The 27,596-nt window shown below is 36.3% G+C and overlaps 4 protein-coding genes and 1 long non-coding RNA gene across 40 annotated transcripts in view; 3 read left to right on the forward strand and 2 right to left on the reverse strand.

Moving 5' to 3' along the window:
* On the forward strand, positions 1 to 27,530 carry LOC148919361 (putative disease resistance protein RGA1). The gene is given in 6 exon segments (XM_089047253.1): positions 1 to 2,731; positions 2,733 to 2,981; positions 24,709 to 24,803; positions 26,755 to 26,874; positions 27,012 to 27,120; positions 27,249 to 27,530. Coding segments are annotated over 3 exon segments (2,802 nt in total). The 5' UTR covers positions 1 to 202; the 3' UTR covers positions 24,733 to 24,803; positions 26,755 to 26,874; positions 27,012 to 27,120; positions 27,249 to 27,530.
* Positions 2,840 to 15,629, forward strand: LOC107880094 (12-oxophytodienoate reductase 2-like). 6 transcript variants are annotated; one of them, XM_089047254.1, is made up of 8 exons: positions 2,840 to 2,981; positions 3,470 to 3,566; positions 3,700 to 3,800; positions 3,897 to 4,048; positions 13,761 to 13,901; positions 13,986 to 14,116; positions 14,279 to 14,467; positions 14,692 to 15,629. In XM_089047254.1, exons 4-8 carry the CDS (start codon positions 3,915 to 3,917, stop codon positions 15,282 to 15,284), a joined length of 1,188 nt encoding a protein of 395 aa, XP_088903380.1. In that variant the 5' UTR covers positions 2,840 to 2,981; positions 3,470 to 3,566; positions 3,700 to 3,800; positions 3,897 to 3,914; the 3' UTR covers positions 15,285 to 15,629. The 6 variants fall into 6 exon arrangements, with proteins under 6 accessions (XP_088903380.1, XP_088903384.1, XP_088903382.1 ...); XM_089047258.1 differs by having other exon boundaries at positions 3,924 to 4,048; XM_089047256.1 differs by having other exon boundaries at positions 3,940 to 4,048.
* On the reverse strand, positions 8,097 to 13,451 carry LOC103343571 (uncharacterized). Of its 24 annotated transcripts, none has more exons than XM_089047286.1 (9): positions 13,169 to 13,439; positions 12,942 to 12,993; positions 10,879 to 10,941; positions 10,096 to 10,155; positions 9,873 to 9,936; positions 9,713 to 9,761; positions 9,068 to 9,588; positions 8,877 to 8,941; positions 8,097 to 8,328 (listed from the first exon to the last, which is right to left on the reverse strand). In XM_089047286.1, the coding sequence occupies exons 1-4, from the start codon at positions 13,290 to 13,292 to the stop codon at positions 10,125 to 10,127; spliced, it is 270 nt and encodes an 89-aa protein (XP_088903412.1). In that variant the 5' UTR covers positions 13,293 to 13,439; the 3' UTR covers positions 8,097 to 8,328; positions 8,877 to 8,941; positions 9,068 to 9,588; positions 9,713 to 9,761; positions 9,873 to 9,936; positions 10,096 to 10,124. The 24 variants fall into 24 exon arrangements, 21 of the variants coding, with proteins under 21 accessions (XP_088903412.1, XP_088903410.1, XP_088903408.1 ...); XM_089047284.1 differs by having other exon boundaries at positions 9,068 to 9,596; XM_089047282.1 differs by having other exon boundaries at positions 9,068 to 9,596; positions 9,713 to 9,786.
* LOC148919362 (uncharacterized) overlaps positions 15,609 to 27,596 on the reverse strand; it is a 28,546-nt gene continuing 16,558 nt past the window's right edge. Inside the window, exon 3 of the long non-coding RNA XR_016124672.1 lies at positions 15,609 to 16,055. This is a non-coding gene — a long non-coding RNA (uncharacterized LOC148919362). The remainder of the gene's footprint in view (positions 16,056 to 27,596) is intronic.
* Positions 21,287 to 27,530, forward strand: LOC103319323 (disease resistance protein RGA2-like). Of its 8 annotated transcripts, none has more exons than XM_089047250.1 (6): positions 21,288 to 24,231; positions 24,709 to 24,803; positions 24,907 to 25,088; positions 26,755 to 26,874; positions 27,012 to 27,120; positions 27,249 to 27,530. In XM_089047250.1, the coding sequence occupies exons 1-2, from the start codon at positions 21,389 to 21,391 to the stop codon at positions 24,716 to 24,718; spliced, it is 2,853 nt and encodes a 950-aa protein (XP_088903376.1). In that variant the 5' UTR covers positions 21,288 to 21,388; the 3' UTR covers positions 24,719 to 24,803; positions 24,907 to 25,088; positions 26,755 to 26,874; positions 27,012 to 27,120; positions 27,249 to 27,530. The 8 variants fall into 8 exon arrangements, with proteins under 8 accessions (XP_088903374.1, XP_088903373.1, XP_088903372.1 ...); XM_089047252.1 differs by having other exon boundaries at positions 24,999 to 25,088; XM_089047251.1 differs by lacking the exon at positions 24,907 to 25,088 and having other exon boundaries at positions 26,996 to 27,120.

The raw sequence follows: 27,596 nt of genomic DNA on the forward strand, positions 1-27,596 counted from the left end.
ATTGAAGAAAGTCTTGGGTTCAAATTTAATAAGGTCAAGAATGACAGGCTGGCACAGTAGTGGAACACCCACGAGCCTCATATTATTACATATCTTATCATATAATTGACTTGGAGTTTGCCTTGAAGACTTACTGCAATCATCCTGCAATCAGTTCTTGTTCCTAAACACTGCTCTCAACCAATTTCTAAAGCTAAAAACAATGGCTGATGCTCTCATTTCCGTGCTGCTAGAACGGTTGGTCTCGATAACCTATGAATACGTGGAAGGAGAGTTGAAACATGTTTTGAACGTTAAGGAAGATGTTGAGAAATTCACTCGGACTCTCCGAGTAATTCGAGCTGTGCTTGAGGATGCAGAGCAACGCCAAGTGACGGATCGAGCTGTCAAAATCTGGTTGGATGAGCTCAAAGATATATCCTACCAGATGGTGGATGTGCTGGATGAGTGGAACACAGACATTCTCAAACAACAAGTTGAGAAGCAAGAAAGCGAAGGTGATCCAAATGCTTTTGTTACAAAGAAGAAGGTACGTTTCTCTAGTTTCTCCCGTTGCTTTTGTTTTGGCAACGTCAGTCGGGTGATTTTTCACCGTGACATTGCTCTGAAAATAAAAGATCTGAATGATAAGTTAACTAAGATTAATAAGGAAAGAGAAGATTACCAGTTTCTAAGCAAAGAATTAGGCATTCAACAACCTCAACGACCTCAAACTGCATCTTTTGTCGATATATCTGAGATATTTGGTCGAGAAACTGAAAAAGAGGATTTGATAACAAACTTGTTGAGTGATAGTAGTGCGGAAGGGAAGGGGCTCCTTATCATCCCTATTGTAGGGATGGGAGGCATGGGAAAGACCACTTTGACCCAACTAGCCTATAATGATGACAATGTTAAAGCCCATTTTGAGATCAGAAAATGGGTTTGTGTGTCAGACCCTTTTGATGAGATTAAGATTGCCAAAGATATTAGTGGCGATTGCGCCACGAGTTCAAATCAGCTGGATTATGTCTTGCAACGTATGTCCGAATCCATCCAGGGCAAAAGGTTTCTTCTTGTCCTGGATGACGTGTGGACTGAAAACCGTCAAAAGTGGGAGCTTTTAAAGGTACCACTAATGCAAAACGGTGCTAAAGGCAGCATAATATTGGTCACCACAAGAAAAGAAGAGGTTGCTAATATGATGAGAGCAACACCAAACATGATCGATCTGAAAGGGTTGAGTGATGAATATTGTTTGGCAATCTTCAATCATATGGCCTTTCCTGATGGGGATGTAGATGAGTCTAAGGCATTTGAAGATATTAGTAAGAAAATTGTAAAGAAGTGTAAAGGTTTGCCTCTTGCTGCAAAGACTTTAGGTAGTCTCATGCGGAATAAGAGAACGAAAAGAGAATGGAAAGAAGTTTTGAATAGTAAGATATGGGATCTAGAGAAGGTCGAGCAAGAAGTTTTCCAACCCTTATTACTAAGTTATTATGATTTGTCCCCAACAATTAAATGTTGCCTTTTATATTGTGCTACTTTTCCTAAAGATTACACGTTTGAACGAGATCGTTTGATTGAACTTTGGATGGCACAAGACTATGTTATTTCGAAATGGAATAAACAAAAGGGAACAACGGGTAATGCAGTTTTTGACAACTTAGTGGCACGGTCATTTTTCCAAGATTTTCAAAAAGATCCAGACACTGGTACCATTACAGGTTGCAAAATGCATGATATTGTGCATGACTTTGTACAATTTCTCACCAAGAATGAGTGTTTGATTATGGATCACACAGAGTGTGCTACTAGCGAATCAAAGTTATTGGGTGATAAGGTTCGTCATTTGACCTTGAGATATTTTCTTGATGGTCCACTTGCTATCTCATCCAACAATTGCCAAAAGCTTCGCACGCTTGCAACTTTTGGTTCAAGAATTACTACAATAGACTCAAATTTAATTTTACAATTGAAATGTCTTAGGACATTAAATTTGAGTCGTAATTCCATGAAAGAACTCCCAAAGGAGATTGGTGAACTGATACATTTGAGGCATATTGATTTGTCTTACAATAATTATTTGGAGAAATTACCAGACACTATTTGTGGTTTGTACAATTTGTCAACCTTGCGCCTTGTGCGGTGCTCTAAACTTAAAAAACTGCCTAAAAACATGGGAAACTTGATTAACTTAAAGCATCTTTATGTTGACTGGTGTAAAGATCTGAAGTCGTTGCCGAAAGGAATAGGGAGATTAACAAGTTTGCGAATACTAGATGTGTGTCGGTGTGGTGGCGACAACGATGAAGCATTCCAAGTTGGGGATCTGAGAAAGTTGAACCTTGAGGGAAGTCTGGAAATACAACTTGTGGGGGATGCGACAGATAAGAGCGAGGTTGAGAAAGCACAATTGTGGGACAAAAAGCTATTTAATCTCACCGTTTATTTTAAAAGGCAGACGAACAGTGTAGAAATACTGAATGCCTTGCGACCGCACCCAGATTTGGAATCTTTAAAGATTTTGTGTCATAATGGCACCACGTGGCCCAATTGGATTCAGTCTTTAAAAAATTTGAGATTCCTTAATGTCGGTGGGGGGACACAGTGTGAACTTTGGCCTCTTGGGAAATTGGAGTACCTTGAAACACTGACGCTATGGAGTATGGATGGAATGAAAAAGGTCGGTGTTGAATTTTTGGGATTAGAAGATCAAACCTCATTCAGAATCAGATCACCAAAATTGAAATGAAAAAGGTCGGTGGAGTACCTTGATATTATTCCCAAAATTGAAACGACTCTGGTTTGGCATGATGTCGAATTGGGAAGAGTGGGAAGGCGTGGAAGAGTGGACGAAAGAGGATTCTGAAATTACAATCATGCCATGCCTTTCTGAGTTAAGAATTGAATTGTGCGATTCGCATTATCAGGTAATTGAGCCAAGATTATTGAGAGTGGGCCAAGATTATTGTTACGAACCCAAACATCCGCATTATCAGGTAATTGAGCTCTAGCAATCTCTTAATTATTTACATACTTATGTATGAATTCCAACTATCATCATAAATTTTGTGAACACCTTATTTTTAAGGTATATATAACTAATCTACTGTTGTATTGATGATTTGCAAAACTTTCTTTGTGTCATTAATTCGTAAAATATACTCTGAGGAACTACCTACTTTAGTAGGTCTAGATTGATTAATTTCTGTTGAATTCCTTTCGTTACTGGGCTTGGGCCCCCATTTATCCCCCAAAAAAAAGGTGCTTTGATGTTTGTTTTGTTAAATCTCTGGAGTTAATTTTCAATTAGCTAGTATTAATAAATTCATTTACTTATTATGCCACACGAGGTTTCTTGTTTTGTTTAATCTGCATGCTTTAGTTGTTCCTCAAAAAATTTAATTCTCCGAATTGAAAAATGTCTAGGAGAAATTATTGCAAGAAGCAAATTAATTGATCAACTATGTATGTGTCATCATTTCAGGGACTCTATTGAAGCAAACAGAGTGATGTAAACCATCAAAAGTCAGTCTACGGAAGTTCCAATAACTGAAATTTTGATTATTTTCACCACTCGCTAGGTATTTTTCTTCCTGCTAAATTGTTCGCATATATCATCATTTTTCTATAAAGAGGATTTTTCAAATGAGTATGAAAGGTACTTTCCTTTTTATGTTTTGTACAAAAAGTAAAACTTAGCCAGCTGCAGTGCAGTGCTTTGACGTTTGTTTTGTTAAATCTCTGGATTTTAGAGCATCAAGGGAACTTGTCCTGCTTTGTTTGACTGATTTCGATGAAGCTTTTACCTAAAATGAGTAAGTTTTTTCATCAGTATGTGAAGTAATCCTATGTAATTTAAATACATGCTTGTATTTGTGATTGCTAGTTGTCAATTTCTAATGTCATGCTAGGTCTCCTATCAAATTTTCATGGCACAGGATTTTCTTTTCGTAGTTACTGGAGCTCTTTTCGTGGCATGGGAGGGAGGGAAGAGTGAATATGACCCCAAGTTTCATTTTAATTCACCTTCAAGTGTCATCAAGTTGCTCAAAGGCTATATGAGGTTTGTTGTTTTGTTTAATCTGCATGCTTTAGTTGTTTCAAAAAAATTAATTCCTGAAAAATGTCTAAGAGAAATTATTGCAATAAGCAAATTGATCGACTATGTATGTGTAAGGAATTATTATAAGAATACCCAAGTAACAGTCGTTGTTTTAGATACTTGAAAGAATACCAAGTACATTTTTGGGAGCCTAAAAGTGTGAGGCTCTCTCTGTAACTGGACAAGCAGTTTCTACTCTTTCCTTCATTATAATACCGTTCATCATTTCAGGGACTCTATGGAAGCGAACGGAGTGGCGTAAACCATCAAAGTCAGCCTACGGAAGTTCCAATAACTGAAATGTTGATAATTTTCATCAAAAGTCAGCCTTGAGAAGTTGACAGAGACATGATGAATTTCGAAGGTCTACTGAGCTTTTGATTTACAAACATTGATGAGTGGTTTGTAAGCAGAAACTTCGTGAACTTATTTTTAAGGGACAGGCAACATCGACTGTATATATAACTAATCTAATGGTGTATTGATCATTTGCAAAACTTCCTTTGTGTCATTAATTCGTAAAATGCACTCTGAGGACTGGTGAATTTACTTTGGCTTTCTCTTATTTTATTTATTGTGTATCAGTTCCCAGTTTTTGCTGTTCCTCTAGAAGGTGTGTTTTGTTTGCCTTCGGGTAACTTTGATTTGGTGTGTGTCGTTAATATCGTTAACCTTGCCTTAAACAAGCAATTCATAAAAGAAGAGGTAACTTGTTTTCAACGTCAAGAAAGAAGTTGAACAATAAGTTGGCAATCTCAAAGCTATTCAAGCTGCGCGTGCTTAAGGATGCAGAGCAAATTGTATACAACTTATTGCAACTTGTAACACTATACTTGAAATTGAGTTAAGTTTGATTTCGAAATATACTTCACCAGGCCCATTAGTCTCTTGGATATGGAACTTAGTGCAACAAGCCTTTGGTCCAATATCATTTTTTTATTTCCTGCAGCATTGGTCTCATTTTTTGTGCTTTTGCCCAATGAATTATTGGCTTCTTTGAGTTCCTAATGATTCAGGATTTCCATCTCCTCATCCTCTAGCGTGAGTGAAGGGGCTATAGTAATAATAGTAATATTAGTAAGCTAGTATTAATTTTTTATGTATTTGTTCATGTCTCTCGTATTTGGGTTTTGAATAGTATTGACTATTTTCAGTGCTATATTTTGTAAACTCTTATGGTGCTTATTATTTTGAGATATTTAGTGATATACCCATTCTTAGCACTAATATTATAAATAAACCCTACACCTTTGAATTTCTATAAACAAACCCAAAAAATGGAAGCTGGCCTTATTGAATTTAATATTAATTATTAAATTACTTTGATGCCTATTGAGTGCTTTTGGTATTTTTATGAGATTTTAGGGTTGGGCTTGTTTTAAAAAATTGATGGCAGCTTTGTAATTTATAAGAAATTAAAAGCCTCTTTGTTATGTTGTAAATGGACTTTGGGTGTGTTTATAAAGTCCATTTCATATGAGGCATTTTTATAATTTGAGCTCCTATATTGGGTATAATAGTGAATCTCCCAAAAAACAATGTCACTCATCTTAATTTTATACTCAAAGGTGCACCTATAGCTATCCCTTCTTTTGGCTGTCCACCCATCTTTTCCGGTTGGTTACCAATTTCTTCTTTTGCAGCCTGTCGAGATTAAAGTTATTCAAAGTAAATTAAATTAGCATCATGGGTCGTATGAGGAAATATGCCTATCCACGCTCAGAACATTAATTACAATGAAGGATGCTAAGACGCATATGTTTCTGCTACATATGCACTATGCAGTAACAACACCAGCTCAAGAGTAAAGATGAAATGAAAATCATTCAAATTAGACGACGGCGCTATTCATGCTTTCATATATGGTATGGAAGAGTTTAATTCCCAGAATGAATATGGAACTGCCAAAATCCCCACGGACAAATAAAAACTACATGCACACACACACACACATATATATATATATATATGACGTAAACATCAAACAAGCATACCTTTTTAACCTGCCCCTGAATGCCACTTGCAGTTTGAACAGCAGCTCCTTCAAATCAAACTATTTCGAGATCTGACTTAAACGTATCTTTTACAAGTGCATTGTTCTTGAAGATCTTACAGGGGTGACCAACTAAGTTTGAGGTTTCTTCACTATTCGTGATGCGTGGTTGAACTCAAGCACAACTGCAGTTGCTGTGATCCTAAACTGCGCCTGCTAGACCAAAGAAAGTAGCTTAGGAATGAAGAAAAAGGTATAAACATAAAATTCAAAAAAGTTAAATGAAAAGAGAGAAATAAATAACGCACACATGGGAACGAGAGAGGTGGCACTGAAAGTAGACTATTTGACCACTTTCTTTTTATCAACAGTATTTTAACGGAATGGACAATATTAGCTAACAAAGTAAAACACAAGGAATAAATTGGCTAAATTGAAAACACGGGGACTAAATTGGCCAAATAGATAAAACACATGGACTATTTTAACATTTAAGCCATCTTAAAAACTAACATTTATGATAGTAAGAGGTAAATTTTGACTATTTTTGATATATAAAAAAAAAACTCAAACTCAATGTGTTTATTCTCCCAACCGGATGAACCCAAATCTTCCTCTTTTGTTTAAAACCAGTTTTCATCTTGTTGTGCATTTGACTCATCCCAGGAGTGCACCAGCAAATTTAAATTTGGAATCCAAGTAGTGAGTTTTGACTTGGAGACAGATATTCAAAAGGGTCCCAATGGCTTGACCTTGATTTGTTCAAGCCACCTATTGAAGCTAGCCTTGTGACTTTGGGTCTGCATCAAACTTTGTCCAAGCGGCCACCGCTTCAAGTAAAAGAATGATGCGTCTTTTCTATTGCAACACAATTCATTCAAGAAGGCATAAGGGAATTCAAGCATCAGAATAATCACAAGTCACTACATACGTAGCCCCACAATGAGCGGTTGGATGACGTTCGTATTTACATGGGTGCTGATTTATTTGTACTTCTAACAACTATTAGTAATGTAATTTCAATAACAACCCGGACCTAAAGAGCTTGAAAAGTGTGATTCAGATGTAAGTTCAATAACAAGCACGTAATTGCAAACATCATCAAACGTCTCAATGTCTTGTCTTCGGGTTCCTACTAAATGTATAAAACCCCAATTGGGGTCTTCCATTCATTTCCAGAGCAAAAAAGTAAAAAACCAAAACCCTTACAGAGCAAAGGCCAAGTGCAAGATAACATGCCTGCTCAACCTCCCACAATTCCTCTCCATACTCCTTACAAAATGGGAAAGTTCAACCTTTCTCATAGCTTAAATCTCTTGTACATTGCATTATTGATTAGATATTGCTGCAAGCTGGCGATCTGTTTTTCTAAATCTGTATCTTGGGTCATTTTGTTGTCGCACAAATCAGCCATGGCATGACCTTGTTCTGCTTAAAATGGGGTTGTCGGTACCACCATGCCCATTAGGAGTCCACTACTTGTCCAAACCATGTATTGTCCCGACCTTAACCACCTAGGTACAATTAGGAGAGTATTCTCCAATGTGGGACATACACATCATGACTTGTATTTAGCCACCTACACCAACGATCTTCATCTTAGCGAGATCTAAGTCAAGGTAACCCACCCATTACAACACTCTCACTTTTCAAAGATGGCATGATCCCGCAACTCCGCCTCTTCCGACAAGGATTTCTTGAGCCTCACTAGGAGCTTTTGCCCCACATGCACAAACAGTTTAGTCCACTTAGAAGTTAGAGGCAGGCGTTTGTGGAAAATCCGAGTTGGCTAACAAGAAAAAGAATTTTACTTCTTGTGTTTTGCCGAATGAAGTTGTTTACCTATATCAGCAGTTTCTTTCACCATGCATTTTATTGTCCTTTCTGCCTTGATCATTTCATAATGGTTTATCTCGTGCTTATTTTTCTTAAATATTTAGGATAATTACTAGCAAAAGTGCTCACGCGATGCTGCGGGTTTTAAAATTGCGTGAAATGTGTATAAAGCAATGAAAATAGGCAGGGAACATCTCAACTACCCAATTGCCAAAATACTCAAGGGGTTTACCAACATGTTCAAATATTGTAATCATTAAACCTATCATTACAACAACAAATTAACACCAACCAATTGTCAATTGATGCCATTAGCTAATTCCTATGCTCTATTCACAAAACTTAAAACAATTAATTGAAATTTCAGCCTAGAAACTCACCCCTTACTTAATAGAACTGAAAACACCAACACCTGCAAAATATCAAAAGAAAACATGGTCTTAAAAAATAAAAAATAAAAAAAAAATTAGCTAAACACAAAACAACAACAGACCACGAAATCAACAGAGGGATAATAGTCTGTACGTTACCTAAATGCTTTCTTTATGAAACTGTTGAAATATGAAACTGTAAATCTCCCTCTACTCACTACAATGGGGTTGGCTTAACCAACAAAGTAGAAAAAGGAATGCTACCCATAGATGAAAAATATGTTCAATTATTAGGGGAAAAAAATGGATAAAGGGAAAAGTTAAAACAAATGAAATAGATTCTTAAAAAAGGGAAATGCCAGGCCAACAAAAATTGAACTTAAAATGCATGTTCTAAGTAGTTAGCAGGAAGACCCAAAAACAACCAAACTAATGTGAACTTTCAACTTTAGCAAGTAAGATGGAGAAAATTGAAGAATTAAGAGCCGCAACAACTGCACATCTCATATAAAAAAATCAGAAAAATCAGAATAGATGAAAACCATTTGGTGAACTAAAAACAAAACCAAAATGAGAGAGAGATTCATACCATTGACATCAGACTGGGGGTTCCTGTATTGATTTCTCCAGTTCTTTTTCTTTCGATCTTCCTCCCTATAACAACAAACCAAAGTCAATTTCTGATTTACTTCTCAATTTTCAACATGACAAATGAATAAACCAACCTAGAAAACCAAAAGAACCTTTAAACCAACATTTTTTCTCCATAGGCAAGCTTACCCCTCTTATCGATTTTTACTTGCTTGGCTTCGATTTTTACTTCTCAATAGGAAATTTTCAAGAAGGATGAGATGAGAACGATGAGACGATGAAAACGATGAAGACCAAAGAGAGTCCAAGGGGAAGTTGCAATTTTCAAGAAGGATGAGATTAGAACGCAAGAAAAGATGAGAACAATGAAACGATGAAACGATGAGAACAATGAAGACAAAAAGAGAGTCGAAGGGGAAGGGACAAAAAGGGAGATTGTCCACATCTCAATTCATTATAAGATATAAAAATAAACCATAACTAATCCTAAAATTAAGGATTTAAAGTAACAAATTTAGAATAAAGATTTTTAAAAAGTTAAAACTTAAAATGGAACCAAGTGAAAGAAGAGAAAACTACCAAAGGCTATGGTGGAGCATAAAGCATTTAAGTTTTTGAGAGGAATGTGCAGAGAAATAAGGTGTAAAAGAAGGTGTGGATATGCTGATAGGTTTTCATAATATTCGAGAGGATGCCTCTGACGCAGCCTCCTTCACATCTGCCACCAAAGGCAAACATCAAATACAAATTACGATTCAACTGATCGAAACAAAATTAGAAAAAAGCGAAATAAATGTGATAAAAGAGTGACGCTTTGGGGTCAAAGGTGGAGACCATTGGCAACAAATTGGATTTCACCAGGAGAAGAGTTGAGAAGGAACCACTTCTCCACCGCAAAAAAACATTGACTACATTAGACACTGACAAATAATCAAAATGGGTACAAATTTATTAATTAGAAAAAAATAAAGTATAAACGGCAAAGAGAACAAACCTCATTAATGGAAAGCACTTGACCATTGCTCTTCTTGACCTTCTTCAGCTTCCTCACGAAATACCTATTCCAAACAAATCAATCAACAATATTAAGTTTAACCCAGATATAAGCAAAATATCACAACCACAAAATTAACAATTTTCAAATGACACAATATCCAAAAACCAATTTTCCACAGTTGATATGCATGACCTCTTCAACAGATGAATAGAAAACTGACCTGTTGCCTAGCAACAATGAGAAGAGCTATCAAGCAGTCCAAAAAGCAGTTAGACAGCACCTATAGAAAAACGCAAAAACCGAAAAATGAAATAAAGCAACAATCAAAAGAGCGAAAAATAAAAACACACAGATTCTGTTTGTGGTAATGGTCTAAAAGCACATGATTTACGATAAACAATGATTTTCAAAAGGAAATGAAGAAAAAAAGGAGCTACTATATAGATAACAACAGGAACACATTTACAATCCAATATTCTGAAGTAAAATAAAGAGAAATAATGCAAAGCAAACAAATGACTGAATTCTGACATAATGGGGCATATATATAAGCTGTGAGCTAGCACATGCTACTCCATCCTCTATAAGACTTCTTGTCTGGCAGTAAGACACTGTCCCAAACAGACAAAACACAGAAACAACCCAAAAAGGCCAAAAGAAAGAAAAAGAAAAGAAGGGTCATCAACAATTACTCATTTATCAACAGAGATTGCAAAAAATAAAACTTGTTCTCTATTTTTTCTAAGCAAATCAGTTGAAAATAAAATATCAGAAGCAAGATTGGTCTCTAGGCATTTCAATTATCATCACATCTTATACTTCGGATTCAAGCATGGTATAAACAGTAACTGAGAACAAAAACAAAATTTTTATTGATACTTAACCGATGAGACATTCCTAGCATACATTAAACCTAGCTATTTTGACACACCAATAGACTTCAAAATCAAATATGAAATGCAAAACCGAAACAATACATGGGAATTTCAACATAGGAACACACCTCTTAATTAACAGAACAAAAAACAACCACCAAACAGCTCTATCTAAAGCAGCAGAACACCACCTACAAAACATCAAAAGCAAACATTAAAGGTTATTGTCCTCTAGTATGAGTTGAAATTAAAATCCCACAAATACACATTTAAAAGTGTGCATTAAACTATGTTAAAGGTTGGAGAAAGAGAATCAAATCCACTTCTACATTCAATTTTTAATTTTTCAATCTATACTCCATACACACAGAACTTAATAATTAGAAATTAGAGTACAGAATCAGAAGTTGGTGCTGCCCATGGGTCCAGCTGTACTCTTTTGGGTTAGAGAGAGAGAAAAGACTGTAAATAAGTCTTTTACAGAGAGAGAGAGAGAGAGAGAGAGAGAGAGAGAGAGAGAGAGAGAAGATGTACCCTTAGGTTTTGTTTATCAACCTCATGTATTAAAAATCAATTCCTTGCTTGGAGAACAAAAGTTTTAAATTTAAAATAAAATATGACAAAAAGACTCCAAACAATCCAAATCTAGAGTAAAATCATCAACCAGTTCAATCAAAGGCAACAATCAAAGGCTGAGATAGCTAGAATACCTCAGTTGCAATGAATCAAAACGAAAAACATAGAAAATAAACTCTGCAAGCAACAAAATCCCAGAGTGCCCTTTTGAATTTGGATTTCTGGACAGAGAGAGAGAGAGAGAGAGAGAGAGAGTGGGAAAACAGCAAGATAAAACAAACCATACACTTTTCCTCTTCTCTCCTTTTAAGACTCAAATTGAACTGTGTTGCTTTATCTGTTTTTGCTGCATCAGAGATTCTCTCCACCTCTTTCAAGTCAAAGTGAGAGAATAAATTATTATTATTATTATTATTATTATTATTATTATTATTTAAAGCTGGTATGAAATGAGAGATGGAAGGAAAGGAGGAACTACAGCTCATGGCATATATTCCGCCAACATAACCCCACTTATGTTTCCAGATATGGAGTGAGAACACAGGACAGGCCAACTACTCCAAACGCCACAAATTGGATCAAAGCTTTTAAGGCTCCTAACCAACATTTATGTTACCTTCTTTTCTCTCTCATCCACAATACAAAAATGGGTCTGCTGCAGAATATGCAAAATCAGAATATGAATTTGGTTTTGTCCACTGATGCAAAGCCCGGGCTAAAATGGACTGCAGAACTTCATCAAAGATTTGTTGAAGCAGTCAATCAGCTTGGTGGGGCAGACAGTTGAGTATATAAGCTTGATTGATATTCTTCTTCAAATCCCTTTTTAGTTTCTTTCTATTTCTATACAAAGTTCTAATGTCTTTGTTTCACATATGGGCAGAGGTCACACTAAAGAGTTTGATGAGGGTGACGGGAATTCATGTACTCACTCTGTACCACCTAAAGAGCCACTCACAGGCATTTTTCTCCCTTTTCTTGGTTAATCACATCCAGTCTTTTTTCAGACTATTATGGAAAAGCATAACTGTAAAACTGTTTTGTTTTCTTGTGCAGAAATACAGGCTAGGGAAAAGCCACCAGTCAGAAAACTGCACTGACATTAAGAAAGAAGGTGACTCCAATGCTTCATAAGATTATAAAAACTATAAAGGATCATCATCTTTACTCTTTTTTCTTCTTCTTAATCTTCTTGAAATCTTAATATTTGAAATGTTTCTCTGATAATGTCCTACACTAAATGCAGGTCTTAAATTATGTCTTACATGCCGTTCATAGTTATACAGAATATCTTTATCTTGGTTCATCAAATCTATCTCTCCCCCAAATTTGTCTAATTTATCTCTCTACTGGGGGCAATTCTTTTGAGCATAAATCGAACACAACCCAAAACAATTATAAAAAAGAAAAAGAAAAACAATCACTATATCAATCAACAAAAACGATTAAAAAGGAAGATCAAAAGAGAAACCAAATAATAAATATAACCAACAATTGAAATATTCATCAATTTTAATCTTATTTTTTTTAAAACAAAACCTGCCTAAGCAATCAAAAGTCACCTTAAACAATCAAAATCACAAAAGAACTATATTTTCGAGGATATGGATCTTACCTGAAATGTTTTGTTGAGGTTGCAAAATCACCTTTTTCCTCATACTCAAACCCTTCAACAACCAAAAAACAATGAAAGGAAATTTTCATTGTAAACATAAGCACATGTATGAAAGAACAAAGGTACCAAATTTTCAATCCAAACATAATAATAGAACAAAGACACAAACTTTTTCCTTTATGTCCTTGAGTTTCCACAGAAACCCAAGTGATTTCAATAAAAAGTACCTCCACCAACTGAGCCGCGCCATGGGGATGTCTTTGGGACCCCAAACGACGCCGTCGCAGATGGCTTCTTCACGGCCACACCCATAGCCACCAATTGAGGCCCCAACACAGCTGAAACTGACATCTTCGGTTCTCACAGTGAGAAAAAGACGATGGAATTGGGTTTTCTGAGCGAACGAAACGTTCGCAGCTGATGAGAGAAAGGAAGAGAGAAGAGAGAGAGAGAGAGGGCTGCGATGAAGGGAAGAGGTTCGAAGAAAAGAGAACAGGGCTGGAGGGGGCCAATTCACTGTTCAAAAGTCAGCTCAAGGAAGCAGACCATCTCCTAAGTGAGGGCAAAACCGTCACTTCACTATTGCTAAGCTACAGTCTAGGAACAGTGAATTCCTGAACTCAGTTTTAGTATATATATAATTTGCCGGGGCTAGTTATGTTGTTCTCTTTTAAAGCTATCACAGGTGATGTAGTTATATAGTTGTGATAGTTTACTACCAGGAAAGATTGATGCTTATATTTGTAATTTGTTTCTCATCCACATTTCATCTTCTTTTACTCTATTGTATCTCTAATTTATTTTCTCTGCCTTTTCCAGAATTGTTTTACCACCACTGGCTAGAATGAGATCATACAATAATATTCCACAGCCACATGCCATCTTATACTACTCTCAGAGAACATCTCAAGGGGGTCTTCTCATAGCTGAAGCCACTTTTGTTTCTGAAACAGATCAAGGGTAATTTTAAGAAGAGTAGCTTTCCATTTTATTTTACGTTTGGTTTTTTCAATGAAATTAATTACATAAATTTAATATCTCCAGGTGGGTGAATAATCCTGGTTTATGGACAACGGAGCAAGTTGAAGCTTGGAAACCGATTGTTGCTGCTGTTCATGCTAAAGGCGGTGTCTTCTTCTGTCAGATTATGCATCCAGGGAGGGTTTCAAATAGCGGTGCGTTTCGTCTTTCACCTTTATGACTTCACTTCTATAATAGAAAGAATTATGAGCAATTAGACCATTAAAGCATCAGGAAGCTCATTTTTCATGACCATAATGTATTGAGCTCAGATTGTGATTCTGTTTCTGTCTCTGTCTCTCTCTCTTTGCTTGCAGGTTTCCAGCCAAGGGGACAAGCTCCAATCTCTTCTACTGACAAGCCACTAACCTCACAAATACTAACTAATGGCTTTGCTGTTGCTGTTGCTGTTGCTGAATACACACCTCCAAGACGATTAAGGACAGATGAGATTACACAAATTGTCAATGATTTTAGACTTGCTGCAAGGAATGCTATCGAAGCTGGTAAATATAAAATAAGATTTGCAAGAAATAAAAATGGAACATAATTCATAAGCCAAATGTAGCTATTAACGAAAAACACGCCAGATTGATTCTTGAATTGAATTGTGTTGGTTTAGAGTCTCATATTGTTTAATGTTTTAACTTTGTAATCATATGATTCAGTTTTGTCTAATTTTAACTTTGTAACATCTTCGCTGAATGGAAAACGCTTGGCTGATATATAGGCTTTGATGGGGTTGAAATTCATGGGGCACATGGCTACCTGATTGATCAGTTTATGAAAGACCAAGTGAACGATCGAACAGATGAATATGGTGGATCACTGGAGAATCGTTGCCGGTTTGCTCTGGAAATCGTTGAAGCTGTTGCTAATGAGATAGGAGCAGATAAAGTTGGAATTAGATTATCTCCATTTGCCGACTATATGGAATCAGGGGATTCGAATCCGAAAGCATTAGGCCTTTATATGGCCAAATCCTTGAACAAATACGGGATCCTGTACTGCCATGTGGTTGAGCCAAGAATGAAGACAGTTGGAGACAAAAGTGAAACCCCTTACAGTCTTCTGCCCATGAGAGAAGCTTTCAAAGGCACCTTCATTGCTGCTGGAGGTTTTGACAGGGAAGATGGGAACAATGCTGTGGCAAAGGGCCATGCAGATCTTATTGCTTATGGACGTTGGTTCTTGGCTAATCCAGATTTGCCCAGGAGATTTGAGCTTAATGCTCTTCTAAATAAGTACAACCGAGAGACATTCTATACATCTGATCCGGTTATTGGTTACACTGATTATCCATTTCTTAAAACTACTGCTTAAGTTTCCTGCAGCCCAAGGAAGCTTGAACATACTTGGATTAATCTGCTTATTTGTATTGTTACCATTCTTCCACTATATGTATAAGTAGATAGAAAATAAAAGGTGAAAAAAAGTTGTCATTTTTTTTTTGGTGGAATGAAACTTGTCATTTGGTTTGGTATTTGTATCGAGTGTTTCTGTGCGCGGCAGCCTCACCCAAAATTGTTCTCCTGTCAGTAAATGCCACTAGACCAGCTGATGAGAATAAAAGTAGATGAGGTCTAACATGTATTGTATTTAATTGCATCAAAGCTTTCTATAAATGTAGCTATTTGAACCCTACGATATAAAATGACATTTTAATTTCATGGTCTCATCCAATCCAATGTACCTAAAAAAACCACATACTCGGATGCCAAAGAATGAACATATGATACATGTTGAAGGTTATGAATACAAATTGCATATTGACAATTCCCACAAGTAGTTTTGATCTCAGCAATCCCTGAGGTCATGTTTCTGAGAGAGTATCAAATCCTAGAGTATCTACCGCGTTTTCTTTTCCGGCAGCACACTGACCTAGTTTCCTCAAGCCACGGAAACAGTTGGCAAAAGTTTGTGCATCCATCAGTCCTCTGCATTTCTCCTGATTTTTTTCTTCAGTTTGTCTTGCTCCCGATATCTCTCTCGTCGTTCTTCTCTCTGGCACTTTTTCGACAATTGCTCTTCTTTGGCTTTCTGCACTTCAATTTCTTTCCTTTTTTTATCATCCTTTAGCTTGCGCTTCTTTATCTGCAAGAGCTAAAGTGAAGTTAAAATACTTTAAAAAATAATAGGTTGATGATAAGGGACACTCTCTGGCATAATATTGTCACACCATAAAATACCAGCTGTGTATGCGCTCTGGTGTAAGGGCAACATAACAAAAAAGACAAATAAGGTTCTCATAGCATGAATGCACTCTAGATTAGCCCTACAAGTTTTCCCCAGAAAAAGTATAAATAAATATAAATTGAAATTGGTGTCACACTCCAAAAGAGTCTGAGGTTTGCCTCAAAGGTGTTTATGCAAGTTCCATGTGTCAAAACTCAAAAGCAATCCTCCCCCAATGTAAATTTACCGCGCCTATTCAAACAAACATTTCCAACCAGCTCTTCTATTTTCAGGAAGTGGCCTTCCTCTACCGGGTATATCCTTAGGCTTTGATGCCAATGGCAAAGCAGCCTGCAATGACTTAGGAATCACCAATGGGTTGAACTTCTTCAGCTTCCTTTCAAGTGGCTGTTGACACAAGAACATGAAACTAAGTACCATTGGATAACACACAAAAACTGAAGAAAGAAAACAAGCAGTACGGCCGGGGCAGAATTGAGAGAAACCATGTACCACTGCAATAAGCAGCCTCATTGTGAGCCCCTCATATCATAGATTACCTTGTAAAGTGAATCTTCAAAAAAGCATCTATTTCAAAACAAAACAAAAACCTACTTGTAGTGGTATATTTGGATCTTTTTAAGGTTAGAAAATAGTTTCTTTAAAGAAAAAAAAACATAAACACGCTCATTAAAATCGTGTCGTTTTCTTTTACAGAAGTTTCTGGTGTCTCGCTCTCTCTCTCTCTCTCTCTCTCTCTCTCTCTCTCTCTCTCTCTCCCCCTCATCAAACGAATTTGATAGCCTATTGCCAAGCCCCTCTGAAATTTCCAACGGGTTGTTGAATAGAAACTGCTACTGAGTTTGATGTTTGTCAATTTGGTCACTTTTTTTTTGCCTAGTTCTCTCTCTTCATCTTTCACCCTCTTCTTCTTTTTCCAGATAACTCAAACAAACAAACAAAATTCCAACTTGTAATTTCTTATTAATTAGCATTTTATGATTATTGAATTTAGCAGATATCAGTTTCTTCATCACATTAGGTTTAAAAAGTAAGAAATCTGTAACGTGGCCTTTGCTTATGTTTTTTTTATATGAAATAGAGATGTTTAAGGCAGGGAGCACACCGAACCCAGATGAAATAGAGAGGAACAGAGAGGGGCGGAGAGATTTCAGTGGAGGAGGGAAAGGGGCTGGGGCTGGGGCTGGGCTGCGTGGAGAAGAGAGAAGCTGGGCTGAGAGATTTCACGGGCTAGAGGAGATAAGGGTTGGCTGTTGTGGCTATGTCCGATAGGAAGGGAGGGGGAGGATCGCGTTCGCCGGACATGGGTGATTGGGAGGGGCGTTGGGCGATGGGAAGGGAGATGGAGGATCGAGATGGAGTAATTAGAAAATCACTGATGTAGTCACGTGTGAAAAGCAACCCACAACTACCGGTTTCCCAGTTTTTTAGGTGCTTTTATTGGTTTTTTTTCAATTTATTCTGGACCATCGGATCAAATAATTCAAATCTAAACGTCCAACAAGTTGATGTACCGATACTTTGATGTATATTAGAATTTTCATCAAATTTCGTTTGAGGCCCGTTTGATAGCTATTTCATTTTTCATTTTTAGTTTTAGAATATAGAGGAAAATTAGAATGAAAATAGGAGTGAAGATGAGATTGAGAAGATGATGAGAACGAGAAGTAAGAAAAGCAAAAACAAAAACTTGAAAGTGAAAATATTTTCAAATAGATTAAATTTTTAGTTTTTGTTTTCACTTTTGTTACTTTTCCCTCACATCATCCCCTCTCATCTTTCCTCTCATTCTCACTTTCATTCTCCTTTTTTTTTTCGGTATACACTCTGACACAAAAAGTGAAAACTAAAAACTAAAATTGAAATGATTATCAAATGGGCCCTTAGATAGTTACGTGTCTTCAGAAAATTAAAAGGCAACAAACACTCACACAGTGCCAATTTTTTTGCCAGAAAGATACAAATACAGTCATGAAAAGAATAGATTAAGGGACACAGACACGTTTTGTAAAGGTTAAAAAGCAAGGATTTTGGGTCAAGTTTGTCCTGTTTGCCTTTGGCTTTATTGTGAAGGCACCTTCTATAGTGCACCAGGTGCACCCATGCACCATTTGTCCTTTATGATGCTCTCAGATTTTTTTAAAAATTGGTTACCAGTTATACAAATGATCAAGTTTCCTCTTTTTGAAAATGCAATTGCATAAGGGTCATGCAATTATGCCCTTCCTGTTTGGCAATTGTCATATGATTGGACATGTTATTTTTCAATTGAGTTTATTCTTTTTACTCACGATGACATACTTATGAATTTTGCAATGGTATTTGTTTGCTTTTACAAATCTAAAGTTACCGTTTTAGACTCTTTTTTTTATGAAATGTTTGACTTTTTTTCTTCTTCTTCTGATTTCGATATGTCACCTCATTGTAAATTAAAGTATCACAGTGTTGGACCTTAGGATAACCGTCCAATTGTGAGCGATCCGAACGTCCCTTTCGGATCACACCTGCAAGATGTAATTCCTAGACCCGTAATTGGACCTTAGGATATCTCGTTCTACATATACGCACTGGGAACTTGGGGATTTAAGTATTTAATTTGTGATTTCCGTTTTGAAGTGATGCTATATTAATTAAGGGTTCGTATCTCGAAATAGGTGCTCTGATCGATAGTACACAGCAGGCAAGACCCTCTCAGGGTCAGGCAGCTTGAGACTATTTGTCAGTGGACTTTGTTTTCAACATATGCATGGTTTTATTGATGAAAGATTTATGCATAATGTTTTAAATGGTATATTGGATATATTAATATTAAAATGTTGAATTTGATGTTCGTATAGTGCTTTGGCAATATATTGTGGGTTTGACATATTTGAGTATCGAGAGTATGTTTGTATGGATTTTGGAGAAATTCTATATATATTGTTTATATGTGGGGTACTTGGGTTGTTGAGGTGAGATTGTGGAAGGATTTGAGTATGAGGGATTGTTGAGAGAAGATATATGATTACACTATGTAAGTACCATCCCCAGTTACTAGGCTTCCCACACGTGGCGTTGGAATTTTCGGCGTGTGAAACACTTCCCATACGTAGCGTTGGAATTTCCAGCATATGGGAAGATTATGTATATTGCTTGGGATCATCACACATGGCGTTGAAATTTCCGGTGTGTGATGATGTAGTCTGCGCACGTAGGACTTAGTATTGGAGCTACACATGGCGTTGGATGTTCCGGTGTGTGAGCTATGGAGTTTCGTCCCCCGGTTGGACCGCTCATCCCTAGACGCAGGATAGCACCTGGAAATCCTGCGGGCTAGCCAAACAATCCCCCGGTTGGATTGTTTCCCTAGTACCTAGGTAGTGTGAGAAGTATATGACATATCTATAATTATATATTTATATATATATAGGTGTGAGTGTAAAGCAAGTAGAGTACATGTAGTGGGTTGGTAAGAATAGTATAATTTTGGGAATGAAGTTTGTGGTTCGAGTGATTTTTGGGTTCAATGGGTTTTCGAGAAAAATGTTTTTGAGCTTTTGATTATGAATTGTGAATCTGCATGCTTTGGGCATTATTTTTACACGGTGGGGTTATTATGTTGTTTTAAATGCAAACCTTGTTTTTGTCCACTAACATGTTTTCTGTTTTGCGCCCCCAAGATAGTAGTTGCTCCAGGAAGGTGGCAAGCTGTGTTCGAGGCCAAACCGTTTACATCCGTAGATTAGGATTCGAGTAATTTCTTTTACTCAACTGGTTATTGTCGTAATCCAAATCTATAGATGCTCTATTATTGCCCATGTTAGATTTTTACTTGAGGCCGAAGGCCATTTACTGTGTACTGTTGAATGTTGAAAGCATGCTGCTTTGGTTGGGATTATATTATGTATATTATGCAAGTTGAATTTTGTTGGGTTTGCGCATTTTACAGGGGAGATTCTGCTAAAATTTTGGTAGAATGTCTCGGTTTTTAGTAAGTGGGCCCGGCATCGGGGTGATGTCAGTAACAAGATGGGATCTGTCCCCGTTTTTGAGGAATTTCGGGGTGGGTCCTGTCAGAAATACTTTCTGCTATGATGCGAACCATCTAAATCACACAATTAGAAAGAGAGGGAGAAAACTAGAGTTCTTACCTGCCATAGAGAGGTTGAGAGAAAGCCAACCACAGAGATCCAGGATGAGAGTAAGAGAGAAATCATAACTGTGAAAACCTAAATATAAAAAAACAAAGAACCCAGTGATGAAGCAGCAGCAACAAGGAAGATACCCAGACCAAAAGCCCTAGAAAGGAGAACGAAATGAAGAAGGAGAAGAAGGAGCATGACCTACTTGAGAGGAGAGGAGATGTGGTCGCCGGCATCGTCTCGTAGTCACAAAAGGAGGAGAGGAGCTGCTGTGGAAGGAATCGAACTCGAAGAGAAAGAAATGAGAAACCCAACCCTAAAAGTCGACTTGAAATGTCTCTAACTGAGAGAGCAAGTATTTTTGTCTTTTTTTTAAAAATTATTTTACCTAGAGCAACCAATTTAACCAGTAACTAACAATCAACGCTTTGGATTACCCACATACCCCAACTACGCATCCAATGGTCTATAATAAGTGGCGCATCAGTGCGCCTTGTGCACTGTAGGAATCCATCCTAAGATTAAGTTGGGTTGTATAATCTCAATTATTGGTTCGACCAAAAAAAAAAAATCTAAATTATTGATGTAAGAAATTTGATGAATTATTACTTTTTGGACGGTTAGATACATCAACTTGTTGGACCATTGGAAAAGTGCAAGTGTCACTGATGCCCATCTTTAATTTCGGTCTGTGTGGTGTATTTTGCTTACAAAAGTGGAATTTGTTATTCATTATCTATATCTATACATATAACTGCCACTTGGAATATTGAGCCTTTCAAATTAGTTTTATCCCCCATTATTGTTTGTATAAAAATAAAAAAAATAAAAAAAAATTAGTTCCATTCAGTTTCAATATTATTGAAGAAAGTCTTGGGTTCAAATTTAATAAATGACAATCTTGACAAGTCGTTGTCGTTAATCTTGTCTTGTATGATAAGGTCAAGAATGACAGGCTGGCACAGTAGTGGAACACCCACGAGCCTCATATTATTACATATCTTATCATATAATTGACTTGGAGTTTGCCTTGAAGACTTACTGCAATCATCCTGCAATCAGTTCTTGTTCCTAAACACTGCTCTCAACCAATTTCTAAAGCTAAAAACAATGGCTGATGCTCTCATTTCCGTGCTGCTAGAACGGTTGGTCTCGATAACCTATGAATACGTGGAAGGAGAGTTGAAACATGTTTTGAACGTTAAGGAAGATGTTGAGAAATTCACTCGGACTCTCCGAGTAATTCGAGCTGTGCTTGAGGATGCAGAGCAACGCCAAGTGACGGATCAAGCTGTCAAAATCTGGTTGGATGAGCTCAAAGATATATCCTACCAGATGGTGGATGTGCTGGATGAGTGGAACACAGACATTCTCAAACAACAAGTTGAGAAGCAAGAAAGCGAAGGTGATCCAAATGCTTTTGTTACAAAGAAGAAGGTACGTTTCTCTAGTTTCTCCCATTGCTTTTGTTTTGGCAACGTCAGTCGGGTGATTTTTCACCGTGACATTGCTCTGAAAATAAAAGATCTGAATGATAAGTTAACTGAGGTTTATGAGGAAAGAAAAAAGTACCAGTTTCAAAGCAAAGAATTAGGCATTCAACAACCTCAACAACCACAACGACCTCAAACTGCATCTTTTGTCGATATATCTGAGATATTTGGTCGAGAAAATGAAAAAAAGGTTTTGATAACAAACTTGTTGAGTGATAGTAGTGCGGAAGGGAAGGGGCTCCTTATCATCCCTATTGTAGGGATGGGAGGCATGGGTAAGACCACTTTGACCCAACTAGCCTATAATGATGACCAAGTCAAATCCCGTTTTGATATGAGGAAATGGGTTTGTGTTTCAGACCCTTTTGATGAGATTAAGATTGCCAAAGCCATTATTGGTAAAGACGCCCCAAATTTAAATGAGTTGGATGAGGTCTTGCAATGTATGTCTAGATCCATCCAGGGCAAAAGGTTTCTCCTTGTCCTGGATGATGTATGGACCGATGATCGTGAAAAGTGGGAAAAATTAAAGGTACCATTAATGCAAAGTGGTGCTGAAGGCAGCAGAATATTGGTGACCACAAGAAAACATGAGGTTGCTATTATGATGAGAGCAACAAGAAACATGATCAATCTGGGAGGGTTGAGTGATGAATATTGTTTGGCAATCTTCAATCATATGGCCTTTCCTGATGGGGATGTAGATGAGTCTAAGGCATTTGAAGATATTAGTAAGAAAATTGTAAAGAAGTGTAAAGGTTTGCCTCTTGCTGCAAAGACTTTAGGTAGTCTCATGCAGAATAAGAGAACGAAAAGAGAATGGAAAGAAGTTTTGAATAGTAAGATATGGGATCTAGAGAAGGTCGAGCAAGAAGTTTTCCAACCCCTGTTCCTAAGCTATTATGATTTGGCCCCAACAATTAAATGTTGCCTTTTATATTGTGCTACTTTTCCAAAAGATTACAAGTTTGAACGAGATTGTTTGATTGAACTTTGGATGGCACAAGACTATGTTATTTCAAAAAGGAATAAAGAAAAGGGAACAGCAGGTGATGCAATTTTTGACAACTTAGTGGCACGGTCATTTTTCCAAGATTTTCAAAAAGATCCAGACACTGGTACCATTACTTGCAAAATGCATGATATTGTGCATGACTTTGTACAATTTCTCACCAAGAATGAGTGTTTGATTATGGATCATGGAGAGGAAACTACCAGCGAATCAAAGGTATTGGGTGATAAGCTTCATCATTTGACCTTGAGATATGTTCCAGAAGGTCCATTTCCACTTTTTATCTCATCTTACAATTGCAAAAATCTTCGCACGCTCGCATCTTTTGATTCAAGAATTACTACCATAGACTCAAATTTAATTTTACAATTGAAATGTCTTAGGACATTAAATTTGAGTCGTAATTCCATGAAAGAACTCCCAGAAGAGATTGGTGAATTAATACATTTGAGGCATATTGATTTGTCTCACAATTATTATTTGGAGAAATTACCAGACACTATTTGTGGTTTGTACAATTTGTCAACCTTGCGCCTTGAGATGTGCACTAAACTTAAAAAATTGCCTGAAAACATGGGAAACTTGATTAACTTAAAGCATCTCTATGTTGAAGGGTGTTGGCATCTGGTGCCGTTCCCCAAAGGGATAGGGAGATTAACAAGTTTACAAACACTAGATTTGTGTCACTGTGATGGCAACAACGATGAAGCATTCCAAATTGGGGATCTGAGAAACTTGAACCTTGAGGGAAGTCTGGAAATACAACTTGTGGGGGATGCGACAGATAAGAGCGAGGTTGAGAAAGCACAATTGTGGGACAAAAAGCTATTTCATCTCACCGTTCTTTTTATAATGCAGAGGAACAGTAGTAGTAGTAGTGTAGAAATACTGAATGCCTTGCGACCGCATCCAGATTTGGAATCTTTAAACATTCTGCATCATAATGGCACCACGTGGCCCAATTGGATTCAGTCTTTAAAAAATTTGAGATTCCTTAGTCTTGTTGGGGTGACACAGTGTGAACTTTGGCCTCTTGGGAAATTGGAGTACCTGGAAACACTGACGCTATGGAGTATGTTAGGAGTGAGAAAGGTCGGTGTTGAATTTTTGGGATTAGAAGATCAAACCTCATTCAGAATCAGATCACCACCCCTGATATTATTCCCAAAATTGAAACGACTCTGCTTTGGCATGATGTCGAATTGGGAAGAGTGGGAAGGCGTGGAAGAGTGGACGAAAGAGGATTCTGAAATTACAATCATGCCATGCCTTTCTGAGTTAACAATTGACCACTGCGGATTGCTAAAAGCACTGCCAGACTTCCTCTTCAAAACACCACTGCAGACTCTTCGCATCCGTGGATCTGAGAGACTTTTAGAGCGTTACCAAGAAGGCAATGGAGAGTGGGCCAAGATTATTGTTACGAACCCACACATCCGCATTATCAGGTAATTGAGCTCTAGCAATCTCTTAATTATTTACATACTTATGTATGAATTCCAACTATCATCATAAATTTTGTGAACACCTTATTTTTAAGGTATATATAACTAATCTACTGTTGTATTGATGATTTGCAAAACTTTCTTTGTGTCATTAATTCGTAAAATATACTCTGAGGAACTACCTACTTTAGTAGGTCTAGATTGATTAATTTCTGTTGAATTCCTTTCGTTACTGGGCTTGGGCCCCCATTTATCCCCCAAAAAAAAGGTGCTTTGATGTTTGTTTTGTTAAATCTCTGGAGTTAATTTTCAATTAGCTAGTATTAATAAATTCATTTACTTATTATGCCACACGAGGTTTCATGTTTTGTTTAATCTGCATGCTTTAGTTGTTCCTCAAAAAATTTAATTCCCGAATTGAAAAATTAATAAATGATTGCAAGAATTAATTGATCAACTATGTATGTGTCATCATTTCAGAGACTGCTGAAGCAAACAGAGTGATGTAAACCATCAAAAGTCAGCCTACGGAAGTTCCAATAACTGAAATTTTGATTATTTTCACCACTCGCTAGGTATTTTTCTTCCTGCTAAATTGTTCGTATATATCATCATTTTTCTACGGAAGTTTCCTTTTTATGTTTTGTACAAAAAGTAAAACTTATTCCTCTTGGCCAGCTGCAGTGCTTTGATGTTTGTTTTGTTAAATCTCTGGATTTTAGAGCATAAGCAACTTAAATAAAGATAATTTCTGGTCATCCAAACTGCAGAAAATATTGCAAGCACTCTTTGGGGAGCTCAGACCTCATATTTTCTTTAAAAGATAGTCTCTGGATTTTTCAAGACATGTTAACCCTCTGGTATTAATAAGGGCTTGTCCAATATAGATCCCTATATTTTCTATTTCCTAGACATATACCCATCACTCTATAAATCTATGTGTAAAACCCAATTTCAAATTTAAATGACCAGTAGGATATAAGAGGTCGTAGTATTTCTATGTTTTTACATCGTTGCCACTAAACTTCATATTTTATTTATAATTTATTTCAAGCATTTCATTAACTGCCATAATTGTAATTAATATACTCCCTATTAATAGCATATCAATCACCCCATTTCTTTTAGTTGTCATTCCCTCTCACATCTTGCCCCCTAAAATTGCAAACAAAAAAAAAATCTGTAAATTACATATCCAATAATGTACCTATGAATAATATAATATAAATATATACATATAAAATATAGGTATATTATTTACCCAAAAAAAAAAGTCAGTTACTTTGTAATTGCGTATATTTTTCATAATTAAAAATAGGTACACAATAATTTATATAAAATATAGGTACATTATTTGGAGAGGAAAGATAGGTACATTATTAGAGGAAAAAAATTGGTAAGTTATTTGGAGAGAGAAAATAGGTTAATTTAAAAAAATTACGTTTAATAAAACAAATAATAGGTACTTTATTCAGAGAAAAAAGGCTATATTATTTATGGAAAAAAATAAGTACATTATATAGATAAATAATAGGTACTTTATTCGTAGTAGGTATATTATTCAAATGGTAGGTACACTGGATGACATATAATACCTAAATCCTAATTGTAAGTACATTAAAATTAATGTAGGTATATTGGAATAGATAATTATGTACACTTTTCATACTAGGTAAATTATATTTTTCATAAAACAAATAGGTACATTATTTTTTTACAAATTTATAAATAAACCCAATTCTAGACATGTATTTATAAAAAAACCCAAGCACTATTTAAACACAGAAACACACCCAAAATCAACCCCAAAGTCAACTTTTTGGGTGTGTTTATAAATGGGTTTTGAGTGTGTGTAATGATGGGTTTTGGATGTGTTTATAAAGTATTTTGGGTGTTGGGTTTTTTTATAATTTCAACCTCCATTTTGGGTGTTTTAGTGAAACTCCCTTTTTTTTTTCAACATAATTAGTATGTACAGTTTTATTCATAAACAATTATAAAGTGGATTATTAGTCATGTATAATTCATAAAAAGAAAATAACATAAACATTTTATTAAACAAACCAATTACCGAAATTTGAATTTATTGTTAAATTTTTTTTTTAAATGTTCCAAAATTAATTCCTATATCCATTACAACCATTTGGAGATCTTTCCAAATTCAACATCTGTCATTATATACAATCCAATTAAAAACTGAATCCAATTAAAAACTGTTTCCATATTGATTCATACATTAATATACAAAATGCAATAATGGCTTAGTTGGGGGTATTTTTGGAATCTGAAAAGTACAATAAATCAGATTTTATGCTTAATTAGGTAACTTGCTGAGTTGGATCCTAGTCATGGGTTTTTACTTATACAAATTGGGTATTATTTATAGGAACAAAAAGTGAAGGGTTTTAAGTATGACAAATTGAATTTGAAGGGTGTAAGCCAAATTTACTATATTAATAAATTCATTTACTTGTTATGCCACATGAGGTTTATTGTTTTGTTTACTCTCCGTGCTAATGTTTGTAGGACCAACAGCTAATTTCTTGTGTCCCCTCTATGCCGGATGACTGGAAAGCAGGGATACACCATCAAGGGAACTTGTCCTGCTTTGTTTGACTGATTTCGATGAAGCTTTTACCTAAATGAGTAAGTTTTTTCATCAGTATGTGAAGTAATCCTATGTAATTTAAATAAATGCTTGTATTTGTGATTGCTAGTTGTCAAATTCTATTGTCAGTAGGTCTCCTATCAAATTTTCATGGCACAGGATTTTCTTTTCGTAGTTACTGAAGCTCTCTTCGTGGCATGGGAGGGAGGGAAGAGTGAATATGACCCCAAGTTTCATTTTAATTCACCTTCAAGTGTCATCAAGTTGCTCAAAGGCTATATGAGGTTTGTTGTTTTGTTTAATCTGCATGCTTTTGTTGTTTCTACTCTTTCCTAAAAGTGCGAGGCTCTTTCTGTAACTGGACAAGCAGTTTCTACTCTTTCCTTCATTATAATACCGTTCATCATTTCAGGGACTCTATGGAAGCGAACGGAGTGGTGTAAAGCATCAAAGTCAGTCTACGGAAGTTCCAATAACTGAAATTTTGATAATTTTCGTCAAAAGTCAGCCTTGAGAAGTTGACAGAGACATGATGAATTTCGAAGGTCTACTGAGCTTTTGATTTACAAACATTGATGAGTACCCTTATTTTTTGTTTTGTAAGCAGAAACTTCGTGAACACCTTATTTTTAAGGGACAGGCAACATCGACTGTATATATAACTAATCTACTGGTGTATTGATCATTTGCAAAACTTCCTTTGTGTCATTAATTCGTAAGATGTATTCTTGAGGAACTGGTGAATTTACTTTGGCTCTCT

This window comes from Prunus mume, linkage group LG2 (genome assembly GCF_029339155.1).
Source record: "Prunus mume cultivar Tortuosa linkage group LG2, ASM2933915v1, whole genome shotgun sequence".
NCBI lineage: Eukaryota > Viridiplantae > Streptophyta > Magnoliopsida > Rosales > Rosaceae > Prunus > Prunus mume.

Bases quoted from the DNA above. Each gene is read 5' to 3' on its own strand.
- LOC107880094 (XM_089047254.1), top strand. From the start codon at position 3,915: ATGGCACAGGATTTTCTTTTCGTAGTTACTGGAGCTCTTTTCGTGGCA. The intron at 4,049-13,760 runs GTTTGTTGTTTT...TGCCTTTTCCAG, and splicing joins TTGCTCAAAGGCTATATGAG to AATTGTTTTACCACCACTGG. The intron at 14,468-14,691 runs GTAAATATAAAA...GCTGATATATAG, and splicing joins AAGGAATGCTATCGAAGCTG to GCTTTGATGGGGTTGAAATT.
- LOC103343571 (XM_089047268.1), bottom strand. From the start codon at position 13,292: ATGTCAGTTTCAGCTGTGTTGGGGCCTCAATTGGTGGCTATGGGTGTG. The intron at 12,994-13,168 runs GTACTTTTTATT...TGGTTGTTGAAG, and splicing joins GCGCGGCTCAGTTGGTGGAG to GGTTTGAGTATGAGGAAAAA. The intron at 9,762-9,872 runs GTTTGTTCTCTT...GCGGTGGAGAAG, and splicing joins AAGTGCTTTCCATTAATGAG to TGGTTCCTTCTCAACTCTTC.
- LOC103319323 (XM_089047248.1), top strand. From the start codon at position 21,389: ATGGCTGATGCTCTCATTTCCGTGCTGCTAGAACGGTTGGTCTCGATA.